Below are 14822 nucleotides of genomic sequence, written 5' to 3' on the forward strand. Positions count from 1 at the left end.
AGCTTCACTGGGCTTCGTCCAGCTGACGTCGGCCTGACGGCTGGTTGGAGCAGAACAAAGGCCTTGGACTCTGCTGTCTCTGCAGGATCAGTTCAGGTTTTCTGTGGGTTCAGGATGAAGCTGCTGATCTGTTTCAGTTTCACCACAAACACTTAACACAAAAAACTCCTCATTGATCCGAGACGTGACCTGATCCAACAGAACCAGACTTCATTCAAAATATGAACAATTTAACATTTAGTTCTCAGTTTTCTTAAATGTCAAACGCTGTTTGGGAAACACAAACTCCTCCTGTCTACCCAGACGTCTGTAGTATGAAACGTCATTTAAAACATTCCCAGAGTCAGACCTTTGATTTCATTCTTGTGAAGTGTTCCAGACTTCCATCAGACCAGACTCCATTCAGAATATGTCAGATTTAGACTTCATTCTGTTTGTGTGTGGCTGTAGGATATCTGCAGGACCAGACTTCATTCATATCATTCCATGTTTTGGACGTTTCCCTCACGTGGATCCGTGACCTCCTGCTGATGTCTTGTTGTCTGTGCAGGTCGGTGAGCCTGAACGGGGAGCTGCTGCAGATGGTGGACGACCAAACCCTTCCTGACCTCAGAGGAGCTCGTCTGCCTCCAGCTGATCACCTGCAGCTTCCTGGATACTCTCTGGCCTTCTTCGTGTTCACGGACGTCCAGGCGGCGGCGTGTCTCTGACGCCAACATGGCCGACGGCATCACTCCGGGTTCCTGCAGGCGCCGCAGAGAGAGCTGCTGATTGGACCAGAGCTCTGACACACTACAGGTGGATCCACTGATGTCTACGTCAGAGTTCAGGTGTTTTATTTTTAGAATATATTCATGTACACTCAGGTTGGAGCTGAACTACTGCTGTTTGAATACCGTCTCTGTACTGTTTTATACATTTATAAAGTTCTGTGACTGGCCAAGTAAAAACTACATAAATAGCATCCGTCAGCCAAAGACCTGCTCAAAACAGAATCCAGTACGGCTGAATCACAGACCTCCGTAACACTGGGGATATTTGAATGGAGTCTGGTACTGTGTAAGGACTGAACAAAATCAGTTCTAAAATCTGCAATATTCTGAATGAGGTCTGGTTCTGTAGACGTCTATGCAGCTGCACAGAAACTGAATGAAGTCAAAGCTAGTATTTGGAACATCTTGTTCTGTTAGAGTACATGTCTAAGGTCACTCAAGGGCTGAATACAATCAGGAGGAAACGTAGGAATATTAATATCAGGAAGTCTGGCACTGTGGACATTTGTACGGCCTCATAAGAACTGAATAAAATCCAGTCTGAAATCTGAAATGTTCTGAATGGAGTCTGGTATTAAGACCTACAGCCACACGAGGACTGAACAGAGACGAATCTGAAATTGTGGATGTTCTGGATGAGGTCTGGTCCTCTGGACGTCAGCGCAGATACATGCTAAACGTGGGATACTTTTAGATCAAGTCTGGTGCTTTAGATGTGTCTGCAAATAGAACTGAACAGAATCCGGTCCGTAATGAGGAATGTTCTGAAGGCAGTCCGGTGCTACAGGTGTCACACCAGGACTGAACTTCCATCTGAAGCTGGGACGGTTTAAACCAGTAACTCAGATCATCTGGTTGTCGCATGCTGTTGGTTTTTGGACAGTGTTTGTTTTTGCTGGTTCTGGTTCTGGAGAGCCTTGTGGATCATCTTCAGGAGGTCCTGGATGTTCTCTGTTCTTCTGCAGCTGAAGGTTTTCAGAACTTCTGTCTTCACGAGCTGCTGGACGTGTTTCTGTCGTCTCCATGCTCCGGTTCTGATCCGATGGACGGACAGGACAGAGGTTCTGCTGCGTGTTGCTGTGACAACCGGCCCAACAGACCAGCTTTGTGTTGGCTTCACAACAGCGCCGCCTGCTGGAGACCACGACCACAGCTCCAGGTTCTGTTCCAGTGGTTCCCATTTCAAAGGTTTATTTGGTCCAAACTACTTTTCACATATTCAGTATTTACAGCTCTGAGGGTTTATTTAGACTAAAACACTGTCTGTTGATTAACCGGCTGCTCAAAGAACTCGTTCCCACGCATCAGTAAATCGTGGCCACGAGTTATTACGACATAATTATCACACGGTGTTTCATCACAAGAGACGGCAGGATATCGGTGTCGTTCATTCCCAGGTTCAAATCAAATCAAATCAAATCAAATCAAAACGCTCCATGTTTCGTGCCAGTCCGCCCGTTGTCCTGAATCCACAGCTGGTGTGATGAACCGTGACATCTGCTCCACAGCTTCTCTTGTTTCTTCATGTTAGTGATGCGAGGCCACAATGTCGTTCCCACTCATTGATAACTGGTGGCCACCAGTTATTAATGAGTGGGAACGAGTTATTTTTATTTCTGGGCTCTGTAGGTTGAACAGAACCCTGCAGCGTTTCATGTTCTAATGCAGCACCTGTATAGAAACAGGACCGGACGGAGCGTTGAAGGATTGTTTTCTGTTGTGTGACCCAAATGCACCTCCTGCAGTAAACCTGGACCACTCCTCCTCCTCAGGATGAAGGTTTGTGGTCCAGGCCTCCATGTTCTGAATCATCTGCTTCAGCTGCTGCAGACGCATGACAGAGGTTTTAATCCGTTAAATGAGAAAAGTTCTGGATGTGATTCTGTTGTTTCTGGACGACTTTAAACCAGGAAAACAACAAACTGTGACTCTTACAGGTTTCTGATATTTACTGTTAATGAGGAATTAAATCTGGATTAAGAACAAGTCGGAACGTCACATTCAGGAAAAACTCTTCGATCCACAACAAAACGCTGAACAGAATCAGAACCAGGCTGAAATGATGTCAGTGGTCGTGGACTTTATTCACTTGTTTTCAGAAAGTTTTACTTTTGTGAGTCAATAAAGGAAGAAAAGCACAAAATAAGACTCAAAACGACAAAAGTCAGACACAGAAGAACAGAATCGACTCATCATGACAACATGATCTCTGGATGAAATATTCAACTTCTTTTAACATCTTTTTGTTCATGGATTCTAATATTTAAAATAAGAACAAGTTACTTTCAGATGAACACATAAAATTCTCCAAACAGTCGATCAGATCAGAGTCAGGCTGAATTTTCTCAGAATATTAATGATTTTATTCTCCTTAAACCTCCATAAACCACCACAGAGACCAAGCGCCGGACGCTCAGACGGTTTCCTACAGTCTGGTTCTTGTATCGTTGCTTTAAAGTGCAGCTTAAACATCATTTTCATCACTAACGCGTCTGCAGAGTTTATTTTCAGTTCATCACTAAATCTTCTATGAAGCATCAGAAAACTGGACGATTTGCAGCTTCTGACGGTTTAACAAAGACAAACCTGGAAACGTGAAGCGATGACTGGACTGTCACCAATCAACCTGCAGGTTGTTTTTTCTAACTGTGAATTATTTATCTATGAAACGTCAAAAGGATCTTGTTTTATTTGACATGAAATCTTCAGACTTTATCTGTTTGTGCTTCAGTGAACTGACTCTGATGAGCTGCAGGAAGCTGATGAAGGTTAAAACATCACAGAGACACAAAACAACCACAACAGACTGAGAAACACACAGTGTGACAGGAAACGGGTCCAGATGTGAGACGTTTGTCGACCCGGTGAGGACGGACAGCCTTTAGGTTTCTACAGTCAGACATGAATAAAGACTCGACCCTGATCCATTAAAGTCTCCGTCCTGTTAGTCTGCTGTTTGTCCACATGGTGGCGCTGCAGTCTGCCGCTGCAGGTAGTTTAGTTCTGAGCTGGTTCCTGCAGCAGTTTGTTCAGACTGCAGGTTTTCTGTTTCTGTGACAAACTGAACCAACGTCCAGAGAAATCGACGACTTAACGAGTTCATGGAGCGAAGACGAAGATCTACTGGTGGAGTCTGATCCTGAACACCACCTCCTGGACCAAAAATATCCACATCTGAGGAGCTGAAAGTTTACTTATTTAAATAAAAGATCATAAAATAAAATAACTGATTGACATGTCAGTGGATGGCAGAATGTGTCGTCATTATCTGGAAAGAAATAATCAGACAGCGAACACGTTGGAGGTAATAATGAAATAGATCAAAGCCTGTGAGACAAATCTGTTCTCAGATCTGCTGCTTAAAGTTTCTGCTGTTCAGAAGCTGAAAGAATGGAGTGATCCCTAAATGAACCAGAACCTAACGGTACCGCAGAACACAGAGAAGACCTCAGAGAGGCAGAACGTCTCCATCTGGGTCCCAGGCTCATAAAAAACACTCTGATAGAATCATAATTATTATTTATTGATTAAGCAGGAAAAGGCTCCTTATGATCCAGGACCGTCTGACAGCTGAACCGAGCCCACTGGACAGAACCGAACTGTTGAACCTGTTCTAATAAGAACACGTGGAGTTTGGCTGAATGTTGGTGTTTCAGTCTGATCATGTGGAGAAAACGTTCTTTATGAGGATCTTCTGGGCTGCTGACAGTTTTATAAACGTGTTCAGTGAACAGAGGAAAGAACAGAACCGGTCTGAAGACAAGCTGATGGTTCGGTTCGGTTCGGTCTGGTGGAGGTTCACTGACTGTGTGTCGTCATTATTAATCAGGTTCATCTGGTTTTATTCGCTGCTCTGGTCCAGAAAAGTAAACAGAACCGAGCTTCTGTCCATCAGTAAACCCAGTTACAGGTCCGGACTACAACAAAACCCAGTTCGTCAAGTTCAGTGTCTGTTGTGTTCACATCAGGACTACACACTGAAGCTACACACTAGGACCACAGGTTGAACTACACACTCCAGATCCGGACTACAGACCAGACTCCTCCAGGACTCCACTACCCAGCGGCCCCCGCGCTGAGCCATGTTGTAGGAAATCCGCTTGCGGCGGATTATTGTAATCCGACAGCGGTCTGGAGACACATCGGATCACGACAGAACGCGCGGAGCCAGCGGCCTGTAACAGATGCACGTCGTCCGAGAATAAAGGGATCAAGCCGGATATGATCTGCGGCGCCGCTCGCTGCTGCTGCTGAAGCCTCTCGTCGCGCCGCCCGGGCCGCTTCCTGGACCTCCTCCGACCCTCGGTGACAGCGGCTCGGCGTCAGGGCACGGCGGAGCGGAGCGGGGAGGCACAGCCCGGATCCTCGGAGTAGACCCCCTCCCTCCCTGCTGCCTTCCCCCGGCAGGCTGAGCTCAGCCCAGCGCGGCTCGGTGGCTCCGTCCGCGGACCGAAGCGCTGCCGCTCCGAGACGCTCCACTGCTAGCGCGGCTAGCTCGCCCCAGCTAGCTAGCTAGCGGGTCCGGAACCAGTCGACTTCAGCTCGGATTTTTGCTCATTTCGCGGCCCGCAGCGCGGACGGACGGACGGACGGACGGACGGAGGATGTCGGCCAAAGAGCAGAACAAACTCTCCACCGTCGATCGACCCATCAAAGGTACGTGGCGCCTCCGGCTCGGAGCTGCAGGAAGTCCGCGGCGGCTAACGGCGGCTAGCTGGGAGCGGGGCGGCGGGCTGCCGAGCCCCGCGCACAGCTAGCCCGCTCCGGCTGTTCGTGGCCGAGCGGCGGCCGGAGGATCAATCACGGAGCTGATCGATCCGGCTAATAGTTAGCCGTTAGCTTAGCTTAGCCCGGGCAGCCAGAGGTCCGCCGCTAGCAGCCCGGACAGCTGGCTCCTGTTCCGGACACTGAGTGCCCGTCGCCCCGCGGGGAGACGCGGAGATACTCGAGTAAAGTGGCTCAGGATTACTTAAACCCAGGCGTTACCTCGTCAGACCTCAGAACTCCCGGTTCTGTTGGGCTTCACGGGTTTCTCAGGTTGTTCCCTATCAGGTCCAGCAGCAGATCTGTGATCAGCCAGCTGCTGGGTTCTGGTTCCTCATCAGGCAGCAGCTGGACCGAAACCAACTTTATGTTCTGATCAGTAACATGTTGTTTAAATGCTCCTCTGGAGGATAGATGATCGAACCTCAGACAGAACCAACAGGCTGATTCTAGCTAAAGAAAACCTCATTAAAGACGAACCCAGTAGAACTCCAGACGAACCACCGGTCTGGTCACCATGAGAAGATCACTGACACCAGGACAGAGGGGTTCTGGGTTCTGGGTGTTCTGAAATATGTCTATAATTGTCCTCATGTGAATGAAGTGCTTGAACAGAACCATCAGATTCAGCCTCAGGGTTCTGGTTCCACATACAGTCTGAGGTTTTCTCTGTGAAGCAGAACATCGAGAAGAACATCCGGTTCCTCGAGTTTTTAGGAGTAAAATGTCGTGTGAATCCGATAAAGGAACAGAACCGTCAGTAGAAACCGTGTGGATCAGAGGTGACCCGTTCAGAGAACCATGTAGTGACAGGTGAAGCTGCTGCAGTGGGATCGGGTCCGTTCATCAGACCAGAACATGAAGCAGAACGCTGGAGGAGCTCAGAGCTGCTGCTCAGAACCACTGATTATGTTCCTGGTTAACGATCTTCATCTGAATCCAGTCAGAGGAGGAGGAACCGGTTCCATCTAGAATGAAGAGAACGCTGATGTTTGGTTCTGAACGGTCCAAAAGTCTTTAGGTTTCTGTTGTTTCGCAGTAAACTGGACTAAGAGCTCCTGTTAGGTTCTGTTCAGCTGCTCGTCTCCAACGCAGACGTTCTATCTGATTAACCACGATTTAGACGAATCATGTAAAAGTTTCCATCAGTAGTTAAACAGCTCCACATCCAGAACGACCCAGAACGACCCAGAACGACCCACAAAGATCCATAAAGCAGTACGCCACATAAATAATGAGAATCTGAGCAAATATCATGAACTATAAGTGCAGCACAGGTCCACTATAAAGTCTGTTTTCAGATCGTCTCCCTTTTTTTTCTTTTTTCTTTTTTTACATTAGAAATTACATCTGATAAAATCCCAGAAAAGAAATCAGCTGGAAAAAAATCAATCAATAAATAAATAAAATAAAATAAAAAATGGAGCAAACAAAAGAAAAAACTGAATAATTTCCACATTAAATTTTTTTTTAAAATGGAGCAAACAATGAAACAAACTGTCAATAATTTCAGCATAAAAAAACAATAAATCTGTTTTTTTACAGATAATGTTTTTGTTTTTCCAGCGTGTGACAATAAAATGACACGTTTTACTTTAATCTCATAATTATTCAGGTGTTTTATTTAATCTCATAATTATTCAGGTATTTTATTTAATCTCATAATTATTCAGGTGTTTTANTTTAATCTCATAATTATTCAGGTGTTTTATTTAATCTCATAATTATTCAGGTATTTTATTTAATCTCATAATTATTCAGGTGTTTTATTTAATCTCATAATTATTCAGGTATTTTATTTAATCTCATAATTATTCAGGTGTTTTATTTCATCTCGTACTCTTCAGGTGTTTCCAGGTGTTTGAGCGTCGTAGTTTTTCATCTTTACTTCGTTCACAGTGAATCAGAAAAATCTCTGAAATCAACAGCTGATGTGAAACATTTGGACTTCAGTGGGATAACGTGTGAGCGGTTCTGATCTGGTTCTAAACGCCTCCATCCAGCTGCTGCTGCAGAGAAGAACCTCTTGAATAAAAGCCTTGAATCAGCCGGAGTTCAGCCCAATAAGAGACTCTGATGTTTGTTCTGCTGCAGCGGCTCATCATGTTGATTAGTCTATTGATTAATATCTGGACCGATCGATCGGCCGTTTCAGTCCAAGATGTAATAAATGAGCCGTTCAGTTTACTGTCAAAATAATTATTCAGTGGAAAAGAACTGACAAGAGTTCAAGGAAGAAAAAAAAAACACTGAAAACTGTAAAAAATGTGAAAACAGCAGCAACTAGACTAAAATAATTTAAACAATCAGAAGGTTTTGTGGTCAAACATCGTAAAAGAACCAATCAGCGTTTAGAAAAATCCAGATTTTTGACGTGAACATTGTTTATTTAATTTACTTATTTATTTATTTTCTAAAGCCGGCGTGTAAATTAATATTTTTAACAGTTATTATCTGTAATTGAACAAAACGGTGAAAACCTGGAGAGAAAAGCATTTAGAATGTGATGAACGTGATAATTCTTCTTAACCAATAAGAGACGACACCAGCAACACATTTGATCATTTAAATCTTCTGGAATTTAAACTTTATTCACATTTTTATCCTTTTTTTACGGTTAACTTGTAAATCATGACTTTTTCTGTAATTTAACAAAACTGAGAAAATCATCGTTTTGTTAAATTAAAGATAATTAAAGCCAATTATTTCCGTCTTAATTCTACATGAATACGTCCAAACAATGAGACGGTTCCACATTTCCAGTATTTCACCGACACTGAAGCCTTTATTATATATATATATATATATATATATAAATCCTGATTAGAAGGTCTGACACGTGACACACAGTGAATAACGTCCAGACTGATGCATGTGACAAATATTTGTCTTTATTTATTTATTTAGCATTTTGCAGCTCTAATTTTGTAATACATTTATTTTTAATTATTATTATTGCTCTTTTAAGGATTTTTCCAGTTTTGTTATAATAAAGACAGCAAATAAAAAAATAACAGTAAATTGTCCAAAAATGTAAATTTAAACAGCTGGAATCAGAATTTAGAGTTTTTATTAGAAGATGATAGAAGATGTTATTAATAAGGTTGATGATTTGATGAATAACTGACAGATAATAGATTTATTATTGCAGCTTTAACCAGCTGTGGCTGCAGACACAACGTTTTATTTTATTTACCTTCTTATTCATTCATTCGGCCACAAACCCTTTAAATGTCAAACTACAGACCAGAAGCTGTAGTTTTAGTCCTGCTCTGTGCTTCTGGGCTCTTCTTAGTTAATAAATCAGATTTTTCTTCCGTACGTCTGTAGAGAACCGACGCTAACGTGATATAATCGTCTCCTTATTAGTGGATCACCGGCTGCTGTGAACGAGGAGAAGGTGTTTGATTAAGTAACTCAGGTCCGATGAAGCCTTCAGAAGGTGTCGACCCGTCGCTTTACAGCCACCGTGAGAGGACGTTAGAACCACTTCAGTGTCCTCACAGAGAAGTTCTGGCGGTTCTGCTGTAATGTTTGGTGCCGTGACAGAGAAGCAACGACTGTCTCAGGGAGGAGATGGAAGCAGAACGTTCAGCATCGTTCTCCTTCTTCATCGACTGACATGATGAATCTGCTGCTGGAGTGGATGGAGGAACGTGTCGGTGAGAACAGGAGAACCTCAGACCTGGTCAGAGACCTGGTTTCATCAGCAGTGAGCTTAGAACAAAACGGTTCTGTAGCTGGTGTTGGTTTAGAGCAGCAGGATGGACTCAGAGTGTCATCAACACTCATCACTGAAGGCAACCTAAAAACGGACAGATTCTCTATGGACCTCTGAACTGACTCCACTGGTGGAGCTCTGATGAGGAGTTTGTGTCGTAGTGTTGTGTCTCTTTGTGTCTCTTTGTGTCTCTTTGTGTCTCTTTGTGTCTCTGTGTGTCTCTTTGTGTCTCTTTGTGTCTCTTTGTGTCTCTTTGTGTCTCGTTGTGTCTCTTTGTGTCTCTTTGTGGTGGTGTTGGACACTGAATAGTCATTTGAGACCATTTTAAAGCAGAACAGGAGCCATGTACCATCAGCAGCGGTTCTTCACCTCAGACATGCTTCCATGTTCTCAGGCTTCATGAGGAACATGGAGAACGTTTAGTCGACGTGTTGGTTGGTTCACACTCTGGACTCTGGTGACAGTGGAGGGTGTGTTGGTGTGATGTTGGAGTGTGTCTGCGGCGGTAGCGTGTGATTGGCTATCGACGGTGGCCTGTGATTGGCTATCGGCGGCAGCCTGTGATTGGCTGTTGGCATTAGCGGGATTACGCTGCAGGAGAGTGTCAGTCATTAAAGCTGCCACTGTGATCGGATCGAGCCTTTTATTCTGGTCCTCTGATCAATGAGCTCAGTGAGCTGCTCTGGTTCTGACCCGTCGGTGGACACACGGTGTTGATCCATCAGGAGGTTAAAACCAGGATGAACTGAAGTGTGGAACTGCTGCACAGGTTTCAGTCCAGACAGACGTTACAGAACAGAACCAGGAACCAGGCATGGGTCCGCTGGGTTGGGTCTGTTTGTGGTCGTTGTGTGTCTGTGATCCGACTGCTACCAGAACATGAGCTTCCTGAACCACATCAACGTGTTGTTGGATCGGACAGAAGATCAGCAGCTGATCCAGTCAGAACATCGACCGGCTCATGGTGCTGGTCACTGGTCCATGGTGAACACTGTCACTGGTTCCAGCTGCTCCAGTGGGAGGTTCTGCTGGTTTCAACTGAAGTTAAACTGGTTCTTCTGGTTCTAGACTCACATGTGGGTCGGTTCCAGTCAGCTGGTGACCTCATGTTGGACTGTTAAAGCTGCAGATCACCACAGACCCACAACTCAGTGTGTGTGTGTGTGTGTGTGTGTGTGTGTGTGTCTGTCCTCTTAGTTACAGATGTAATCGAATCATTCGGCCGGTTTGTGTAATGATTCTGTCCTCATTCATGATTGATGGAGCAGCTCAGTGTCCTGCAGTGGGCCCCATGATGGAGCTCCACCATGGGGCCTATGGTGGGCCCTATGGTGGGCCCTATGGTGGCCCCATGGCAGAGCTCCTTTGGCCCCATGGTGGAGCTCCATCGTGGGGCCTCTGGAATTTCTTGGAACAGTTTTTTTAATTTTCAGTTTTTTTTTTTAACAGATTTTCTTGTTTTGTTAAGTTCCTGTAACAAATGTCCACATGAAGGATGTGCTCCAGTTTCCTAAACAGGACTTTGTGTCTGGACCAGCGTCGGACGGTTCTACTGTTTCATGAATCTCTTTATTTACTGAAATGTTCTGAATTTTTCGGTTCATTGTTTTTGTTTTTTGCTGCCAGATTTTTTCTATTATCCTGGTTTTTTTCCGGTCCTGCGATGGTCTCATTGTGGAGCTCCTGCCATGTTCTTGTTCTTGATTCAGAACCGGGTCAGAACTGGGCCACAAACCTGATTCTTCTCTCTTCGCTGTTCCTCATACGTTAGATTAAAAAACAACCGTTGTCATGGTGACGCAGCCATTCTGCTCGTGAGTTAGCATCGTGGCTCCGCCATTTTGATTCTGGTTTGGTACCGTTAAGGACCGGCTGGTTCTGGGAGGGAGCCATAAGACACCTGAACTTGGACTGTGCTTTGCTTCCAGTCTGTATCGTCCATAACCAGCTCAGCAGCGCCACCTGGCTGAGGAATGTCTGCTACCAGCTGATAAAGCAGCCATCTGGTTCAGGTTCCAACAAAAACCCAAAGAACCCAGTTCTAGAAGCAGAACTCATGCTGTGTTCTGCTCTGGTCTCTGTGCTTTAATTACTGATGAATCCGTTAGTTTTCAGTTGATCACTCTGTTGATGAAACGTTAGAACAGCAGCCAGTGAAGGAACCACGTCGTCTTTACAGGTTATGTTTCACTGAAACCAGGAATCTTGGTTTGATCCGGTGAGCTGAACCTCTTTGGACTAAACCAGACGTTGGAGGAACGTTTGACTGTTTTCTGGTCGGTCCATCACTAGCTGAAGCCGTGGTCCGTTGCTGCCTCCTCCCCGACCGTCGTGGGTCAGACCGGGTTTTCCGTCGTGTGGTTTCTGCTGTAGGAGGATGTGGAGAGCTGACTGCTGTGACTCACTGATCGATCGATTATTGGTTGAGGGAGTCCGGCTGGACGCTGCTGCAGCTGCTTGGTGTCGACGTCGTGACTCATCGTCCAACCATCCGGCTTCATAGTTTTCTGGTGCCTCATGTTTCTGCTTCTCTTTAATAAACTCAGTTATTGAGCTTTTGGTCCAAACAGACTTTGTAGACGTTAATAAATCCGCTCATGGCAGCTTCTGAGCGTCCCTCTGACAGCCCTCATGACTCCACTTAGTCCTGGTTTTATGAGACCAAGCAGCTTCCTGTCAGCTGGATGTGATAAAGCAGGACGGCGTGAGGACAGCAGTGAGCAGAGGTCTGCTGGGACAGCCAGAGCTGCACCACCGTCCACTGGACCGAGCTTTGACGTCCAGTTAGTGTTGAGACGACGTTACAGCCGGTACCAAACCCAAGTCTGAGAAGTCGTCATGTTTCTGCCTTTAGTTCAAACTGATGGACAACAAGGAGACTGTAGACCTTATAGACAACAACCACTACATCATCTACAAACAGAAAGAAGACAACTTTAGGTGTGTCCAAAATGTGCAAAGTGGACTAATACAAAAAAACCACCACAAAGAGACACAAAACAACCACAAAGAGACACAAAACAACCACAAAGAGACACAAAACAACCACAAAGAGACACAAAACAACCACAAAGAGACACAAAACCACCACAAAGAGACACAATAATCACAAAGAGACTGTAGACCTTATAGACAACCACCACTACATCATCTACAAACAGAAAGAAGACAACTTTAGGTGTGTCCAAAATGTGTAAAGTGGACTAATACAAAAAAACAACCACAGAGACACAAAACCACCACAAAGAGACACAAAATAATTACAAAGAGACATAAAACCACCACAGAGTCTCTAAACCACCACAGCCAGCCACAGCGCCCTCTCCAGGCGTACAGCCGGCTGTTTCCTGTCTCTGACGGTTCTGGTCAGCTCTGTAGTTCTGCTGCGTCTCTACTTCCTGGCTAACGGAGTGTATTAACGTGTTGACCCGGTTGCTGGTGAGCGGCGCCTCCTCTCTACAGGCCTGGAAGCTGCCGTTCTGCTGCAGCAGCACAAACAAAGCAGGCGTTTGTCGCTTTGCTTACATTTGCCTGGCTGGCAGCTGTACGGTGGCCCGCAGGGACCAGCCCAGCGCCGGGCCCCGCCGGTTCCTGCTGCTGCTGCCTCTATTTAAATACCACTTCCTGTGCCGGCGGTCGGTTGTAGGACAGATGATGTGTTCGGCTCTGAGCTGCTCGTGAACCAGTTCAGTAAGAGGCGCCGTGATTGGCTGGCCGTGTCGACCTGGTTTGGTTTCAGATCCTCTTTAAAGTAGACCAGCAGAAACACTGGAGCACCACGGCAGCGTGGTGGGGTTCTGGAGGGGGACGGGGCCCGCCGTGGCCTGCTGCTGGAGGCGCTGCTCGCTCAGCGTCTGGACGTGAACATGAAGAACGTTAACGTCCCCGTCGAGCCGCCTTCACGCTGTTAGAAAGCATTAAAGATGAAACCTGAAACCTTCCCCGTCATGTCTCCTCATGTTCTGGTTCTCCGTCTGGGTTTGGCCCAGTGACGGTTCTCTCACTCATTCAGTCTGTTTGTAGTGATTCCATGTGTTTGTCTAATTGGGGTTTTTGCATCGTTTTGTGTGTTTTGTGGTAATTTTGCCTGTTTAGCTGTAGATTAGTGAACTTTGTGGTGATTTTTCCTTTAATGACAGTGTTGCGTCTCTTTGAGGTGATTCCGTCGTTCTTTTTGGTGATTTTTTTTTGTCTTTGGATTTTTTTCACCTTTTTTGGTGGTTTTTGCATCTTTTTATTGTGGTTTTGTCTTTTTCAGGTGATTATACAGTTCTTCCTGGTAGTTCAGCCTCTTTTTGCCGTAGCTTTGTGTGTTTTCGTGGTCATTTTGCGTCTTCGTTGTGTCCAGGCTTGTTTCTCTGAGCCTGCACACGTTTGCTCTCGGTCCGGTCTACCTGTGGCTTCCTGTCTCACCTTGATTGCTGTGGACTAAAGCTTTGCAGACAGCTCGAGTATGAACGAGTCCTCCAGCAGCTCCAGTTGACGCTCACGGCGGCTCTGGTTCTGGTTCTGTTTGCCCCAGAGCTCTTCTCCAGTGGAGACGTCTCTGCAGCCTGTTTGAATGACCCAGTGTCTACGTGCTGCTGGTTTTAGGTGTTTCAGCGACACGTCTGGTATCTTCTGAGTGGATCTGGGCTCCGCTGATCCTCCCAGCTTCCTCCGGAGGCCAAACAGTCGGTCTTTGTCTTCGGGTCGAGCCTCGACACGCCGTCATTCGCTGGAATTCCTCTTACTCATGTAGCTGCAGAACCAAAACTCTGTGTTCAGAAACAGCCTGAAGGAGGACGAACGCCACCGAGTTCTGTGTTCGGTGTCAACAGATGACACTGACGGGTGGTTTAACGACGTCAGACTGAGTTCTACATGAACGGCTTCAGTCTGAGGAGAGTTTAGACCCGATAGTCAGATTGAAACTCTCACTGGGCTCATTCTGCAGCATCATCAGGAGAGTTTGGTGCTGATATCTTCAGCTGTTTCAGCCTGTTTTCACCGTTCACAGTCCGTCTGCAGAAGCCGAACCAGGACCAGTTGTTTGTGAACTTGTCCAGAAAGTTTTGTGTGTTTTCAGGCTGATCTTAAAAGCTTTTCTAATCATTCTGTCCTACAAACTAAATCACAGCAACAGTCTGACCTCGACAGGAGATGTGCTCGGAGACAGAACGACGGTGAAAGTCTTTCCTCTGACCATCAGACGTCTGAGAAACGGATTCAACACACAGAAGTTTAGAGGAAGCTGCAGGAAGTCACTGATGTGTTGAATTCACTGGAGCCTTCAGTCGAACCAAATCAGACGTTTAGACGCTTTAATTCCTGAGTCTAGTCCAGGATGTTTTATAGAGTGTCTACAGTTATTTATGGAGCAGTGAGAGCGCCGAATTACAGAAATACACCAATAAAAGAATAATGAAATAAAAGAAGAATAAATAAAATGAAAAATAAATAATGTGGCAATATTAATCACAAATGAATACATAAAAGAAAAGGCGAATAAAAGTAGAAATATAAAAACAAACAAAATAATAATCATTTGTTATTTTATTTGTATTTATTTATTTTTATTTTTT

General features: G+C 45.4%; 2 protein-coding genes and 1 long non-coding RNA gene across 3 annotated transcripts in view; all 3 read left to right on the forward strand.

Annotated features, from left to right (window-relative positions):
- LOC103369058 (heparanase-like) overlaps positions 1–1326 on the forward strand; it is a gene marked incomplete at its 5' end in the record, with an annotated part of 5506 nt that extends 4180 nt beyond the window's left edge. Inside the window, one exon of the mRNA XM_008297655.1 lies at positions 551–1326. Coding sequence (XP_008295877.1) covers positions 551–710 — 160 coding nt within the window. The remainder of the gene's footprint in view (positions 1–550) is intronic.
- An 880-nt stretch (positions 1327–2206) lies between these two features.
- On the forward strand, positions 2207–4014 carry LOC103369053 (uncharacterized). Its single transcript, XR_520812.1, has 2 exons — positions 2207–3405; positions 3505–4014. It is a non-coding gene; the product is annotated as an uncharacterized LOC103369053 (long non-coding RNA).
- An 893-nt stretch (positions 4015–4907) lies between these two features.
- Positions 4908–14822, forward strand: part of LOC103369054 (serine/threonine-protein phosphatase 2B catalytic subunit gamma isoform-like) — a 26548-nt gene continuing 16633 nt past the window's right edge. The window contains exon 1 of the mRNA XM_008297652.1: positions 4908–5429. Within this exon, the coding sequence (XP_008295874.1) occupies positions 5378–5429 (52 nt within the window). The 5' untranslated portion in view covers positions 4908–5377. The remainder of the gene's footprint in view (positions 5430–14822) is intronic.

This window comes from Stegastes partitus, unplaced genomic scaffold, assembly GCF_000690725.1.
Source record: "Stegastes partitus isolate 25-593 unplaced genomic scaffold, Stegastes_partitus-1.0.2 Scaffold1232, whole genome shotgun sequence".
Classification (NCBI taxonomy): Eukaryota; Metazoa; Chordata; class Actinopteri; family Pomacentridae; genus Stegastes; species Stegastes partitus.